The sequence below is a fragment of the Colobus angolensis genome, unplaced genomic scaffold (assembly GCF_000951035.1).
Source record: "Colobus angolensis palliatus isolate OR3802 unplaced genomic scaffold, Cang.pa_1.0 Scaffold66, whole genome shotgun sequence".
Lineage (NCBI taxonomy): Eukaryota > Metazoa > Chordata > Mammalia > Primates > Cercopithecidae > Colobus > Colobus angolensis.
In genome coordinates, this window is record NW_012120265.1 from 2,197,375 (window position 1) to 2,202,748 (window position 5,374).

The 5,374-nt window shown below is 59.8% G+C and overlaps 2 protein-coding genes across 2 annotated transcripts in view; both read left to right on the forward strand.

Moving 5' to 3' along the window:
* Window positions 1–5,374, forward strand: part of IFI30 (interferon, gamma-inducible protein 30) — a 27,333-nt gene that overhangs the window by 312 nt on the left and 21,647 nt on the right. The gene's annotated exons all lie outside the window — the stretch shown is intronic.
* Window positions 2,049–5,374, forward strand: part of PIK3R2 (phosphoinositide-3-kinase, regulatory subunit 2 (beta)) — a 16,404-nt gene continuing 13,078 nt past the window's right edge. Inside the window, exon 1 of the mRNA XM_011925914.1 lies at window positions 2,049–2,795. Coding sequence (XP_011781304.1) covers window positions 2,474–2,795 — 322 coding nt within the window. The 5' untranslated portion in view covers window positions 2,049–2,473. The remainder of the gene's footprint in view (window positions 2,796–5,374) is intronic.

Here is a 5,374-nt window from a genome sequence, read left to right on the forward strand (position 1 = left end):
GGGCCCCGCGGGAACTGGGGGGGCCGCAGGCAAGGGGGGGGGCCTCGGGCTCGGCTCCGCAGCGATGCAGCCTCCCTGGGACGGTCGGGGCAGAATGGGGGTATTCCCCGCGTCCATGATACCGGACTGGAGCCGCGGCCCCAAATGAAGGGAGGCCCTGCCTGGAATGGGGCTTCGAATAGTACCGAGGGGCGCCCAGGCATTGTGCAGGGCAGAATAGGGTGCAGGAGGGCCAGGGGGGAGGTCGATCCCACTTCCGGTCCCCTAGCAGGGTAGTCGGGTCCATGCAGACCCAAGTGCGCGTCTGTGTGAGCGCGCAGGCCCTGCCTTCACCCGCGGAGCCCCCAGCCCTGCCTGCCCCGCCCCTCCCGCCTCCCGGATTCGGGGAGCGCTGCTCCCGGGGCGCGCACACCGGGGCCTGGGGGCGGGCTGGCAGGCAGATCTAGGCGGTTCCCTGGGCATCCCCTCTCGGGGCCTCAGTTTCCCCACCTGTAGATCGAGGGTAATAGAGACCTGGGAGTGGGTAAGTTGGGCACCCGAGAATGTGGCGCCCCTCCGCCCTGCTCGGACACCTCTTGGGGCTCCCCATGACTGAAGGATGCTCAGAGCCTCCACCTGACACTCGGGCCCCTTGGTGGATAGCACCTATCCTTATAGCCACCCTGAATCCTTGACAAGCAGCTTACCCGCTGCCAAGCCTTTGCATGTGCCGTTCCCTATGCCTAGCGCGCCTTCCTATCCACTGTGATGATCCATTCTCTAGAACAGCACATCCATCCGTCACCCTAGCCCTGTCCATCACAGGAGGTCTGAACCTGCAGGGCTAGGATGGGAATTTGTGCCCATCTCTGCCTCCCCAGACTGGGGCTCCTGGGGAAATGATCAATGCCCTGCGGCCGGCAGCCTCCTCTGCTCCTCAGCTGCAGTACCCCCACCTTCTCCTGGCTCCCTGTCCCTCCCTGGGGCTAAGGTTCCCTCTAAGCACCTCCCCATCTGCGTTTTGCGCCTCCTCTGGGCCCCAGGCTGGAGCTACCTGCCAGCCCACTCACTCCTCCTCTGCAGAGACTGGAGGTCCATTTGCTTGGACTCACCTCTAGGCCTTTGCTTGTGCAGGGGCCTCTTCCTGGACTTCCTTCCCTACCTCTTAGTTCAGCTGGCCTGACCCCTCCATGGAGCTCCCAAAGCAACCGGAGTGGCCCCCATTGTGTCCTCCCCACCCTGGGTACCTGGCCACCTGGCTGCTGCCCCCTCATGTCCAACTGGGTCTTGAAGTCGGCAGATCTAGGTGTAAGTCCTGGCTTCCTCCTGGCCTACCGCATGGCCCTAGACACCTCCCTGCTCTGAGCCTCAGTTTCCCCTTCTGTAACAGGGGCGATGAAAAGCTTGTTTACTGGCCGGGTGCAGTGGCTCACACCTGTAATCCCAACACTTTGGAAGGCAAAGGCGGAAGGATTGCTTCAGCCCAGGAGTTTGGGACCAACCTGGGCAACATAGCAAGACCCCACCTCTGTTGAAAAAAAACAGGCTGGGCAAGGTGGCTCATGCCTGTAACCCCAGCACTTTGGGAGGCCAAGGCGAGCGGATCACTTGAGGTCAGGAGTTCGAGACAAGCCTGGCCAACATGGTGAAACCTCATCTCTACTAAAAATACAAAAATTAGCTGGGCGTGGTGGCATGCTACTTGGGAGGCTGAGGCAGGAGAATCACTTGAACCTGGGAGACACGTTGCAGTAAGCTGAGATCATGCCACTGCACTCCAGCCTGGGCGACAGGGCAAGACTTTGTCTCAAAAAAGAAAAAAAAAGAAAAACTGATTTACTGAGCATGTAGTATACCTGGGGCAGTTTCTTGGGAGCTGTACTCCCAGCAGCTCCAAGGGAAGGCTGTCAGTAGACCCATTTTACAGATGGAGAAGCTGAGGCCCTGAGAGGGACTGACCCCAGGGTCACCCAGTGATTCAGGGAATTTCAAATCAGGATTTGGGCCCATTTCCGTGTTGGGGGTGAGAGGAGTTGGCCTGGCTAACGCTGCCCTATCCCTGTCTCCCTAGGTCGGCGTCCTCGGCTGGCCGAGCATGGTGGCAGCCTGCACCCTTGGCTCCCTCGTCTGGTGCAGCCAGCAGAGCCGCCACCCTTGGGCGCCCATGGCCCTCCATGTGAGGGCGTGAGCAGCCTGCCCCAGCCACACCTGCTGATGGAGGACTCAGTGGCCCAGTGACCTGACGCCACGCCACTAACCCCCTCCCACCAGTTGACGAATGGTGGACCCAGCAACGAGTGGCCCTTGTAAGGGTCATGGAATAATTTGAAGCGAGGCATGAGCGGCCCCCGTGGTCGCCTGTGACTGCTGGAGATAGAGGTCCCAGCACCCCAAGCCAACCCAGCGGACCCTCCCAACCCTGCTCCAGCCAATGGGGCCAGTGGGACTCCAAGCAGCCACCTAACCATCCAGACCCCACCCCACCCACGCGGCCATGGCGGGCCCTGAGGGTTTCCAGTACCGCGCTCTGTACCCGTTCCGCCGGGAACGGCCAGAGGACCTGGAGCTGCTGCCTGGCGACGTGCTGGTAGTGAGCCGGGCGGCCTTGCAGGCACTGGGTGTGGCCGAGGGTGGCGAGCGCTGCCCACAGAGCGTGGGCTGGATGCCCGGCCTCAACGAGCGCACACGGCAGCGAGGTGACTTTCCTGGCACCTATGTCGAGTTCCTGGGGCCCGTGGCCCTGGCCCGGCCCGGCCCTCGCCCACGGGGCCCCCGCCCACTGCCCGCCAGGCCCCGTGATGGGGCCCCTGAGCCAGGTGAGCAGCAATCAGGGGCACTGGAGAAGGGGGGTGGTCCCCTCGGACCCTTGGTCTCCTCTTCTGTCCAGTGAGGCAATGGGATCTCCAAGGAAGGAGGAAAAGGGACATTTGGTTATTTGACAAATGTGTTCGCTACTGTCAAGTGCTAGGCTCAGCGGTAGACACAAGGCCTGGTCCTGCCCTCATGAGCTTCTGGTTCAAGAAAGGATGAGTGTGTTAGGAGGTGACACATACCATGAGGATGGGGGCTTGCATGGAAAGATGCGAGAATGGAGACTCCAGGCAGTGAGGGCAGCGAGGGCAGAGGCTGTGGAGTAGAACTCTAATGGCCGGAACGGCCAGCAGGAGGACCGGAGGGAGGAAGGGGAGGGCAATGTGCGCCGGCCTCAAGGAGTTGGTGGGATTGATTTTGAGGACATTGGAGAGTGTTCAGTAGGATTCAGAGGCTCAGCCTAGCTTCATCCTGCATTTTGCAGACAGGGTCCCTTGAAGAACCCCTTTGGAGACCCTGATTTCCAAAATGAAGCCACAAGGAGAGTGGGATGTGGGCTGTTCAGCTGAGGCCACATAGCACAGTGGAGTATGAGGATCCCACATCCCTCCCCAAAGACCCTTGGCCCGTTGCCACTTGCCAGGGGTGTGCCAGATGTGGAGAATCGAGGGCACCAAGGCCACTCAGTGATTGCTGTTTGATGGGCAGGGAGTGTGGGCTCTGGCTGGGGAAACTGAGGCTCGGGTTGCAAGAAGGAGGCCGAGGGGTACTGCATGCCCAGCAGGGTCTGCTCCGACCCTCCCAGCAGCCCAGCAAAAGGCCCTATGTGCAGACCGGGAGGCCTGAGCGCAAGGCCGGCCGTCAAATGCCGCACTTGGAACCAGTTGGTCACCCAGGGAGGCCAAAGCCCCGGGAGGTGCCAGGCCTGCTTTGTGCCAGGGTGACATTGCCCAAAGGCAAATCACAGCCCCTCAGTGCAGGGCGGAATAGGGGGTGCCGAGGTGGTGTGACACTGGCCCCGGCCTCCGGCATCTGGTATCTCCAGGGTTCAGATCTGCGTCCTGCCTCGGCCTGAAGGAGCAGGAGGTGGCCCCGTCCGGGCTCCCAGCCAGAATCTGCCTCTCCCCCTGGTAACAGCCACCTCCCTCCTCTGCCTGGCCTCTGTCCAGCCACCATACACGGCCCCACGTGGGGCGGCTGCCCAGCCCCACCCTCTGAATCTTCCAGGGTTATGTGACCTTGGCCAGAACCCGCCCCCTCGAGGCCTCAGTTTCCTCAGCTGGAAACAGCAGGGCTGGTCCCTGGGGATGCTGGGACCCAACATGTGCTGAAGTCACCTGAGCCCCACCTGGCTGTGCACCTACAGGGGAGGTTGCAGCCCCTCTGAGCCACAATTCCTCACCTGTGAAGTCAGGCTGATGCGGTTCTGATGGGAACCCCCTCCCCATTCTGCAAACTGATCCCACGCCACTCTCAGGGTTGAGTTTCCCAACCCACCGGCCAGAATGTCACCCACCTCCTCTCCCCTTGTCCTTTTTCTTTTCTTTTTTTTTTTTTTTTTTGGCGTTTTCACTGCAGCTGGGCCTTTCTCCAGCTTGAGGCGCCACCTGGCCCATCACTCAGGGAGGGCTCGCAGGCCCCAGCTTGCCCCTGCTGTGTGCCAGGGCGTCCCTGCCGAGGGCCAGAGCAGCGTCCAATGGTGGCAGACAGCGTGCTGCTGAGGCGGGGATGCTGCACACAAAAGGCCCTGTAAAGCTGGGAAGCCAGGGCTGGGAGGGGGCTGGGCCCAGGAAGCCACCGGCACCCGCTGGGAGGGGTTTCGGCTTTTCCAAAAGGGGAGCAAGAATTTTCTTTCTTTTCTAAATTTTAACTTGGGGAGAAAATAATTTTTTAGAAGCAAAATGATTAAGAAAACGGGTCATGGTCCTTGGAAGGAAGCTGTTCTGACCCAGGCTGGGATATTTTCCTTTTCTTTCCTTTCATCCACTTTTTTGTTTGCATCAAGAAGGGAGAAGTGGGCTGGGCACAGTGGCTCACGCCCGTAATCCCAATACTTTGGGAGGCCAAGGCGAGAGGATCACTTGAGGTCAGGAGTTCCAGACCAGCCTGGCCAACATGGTGAAACCCCGTCTCTACTAAAATAACACGAAAATTAGCCAGGCATGGTGGCACCCACCTATAATTCCAGCTACTTGGGAGGGTAAGGCACAAGAATCGCTTGAACCCGGGAGATGGAGCTTGCAGTGATCCAAGATCATGCCACTGCACACCAGCCTGGGTGACAGAGCAAGATTCCATCTTAAAACAAAACAAAACAAAAATACATTAATTAATAAATACATTTCCCTTGTCTGAAGCCACCTGGTTGGTAATTTTTTTGCGGCAGCCACTGAAAGTCATATAGCAGGTCTGGGCTCTGCCACAACCTGCTGTGCAATCTTGGCCACAGGACCTGCCCTCTCTGGGCCTCAGTTCCTTCAAATGAAAAGTGGGGCCGGGCGCGGTGGCTCAAACCTGTAATCCCAGCACTTTGGGAGGCCGAGACGGGCGGATCACGAGGTCAGGAGATCGAGACCATCCTGGC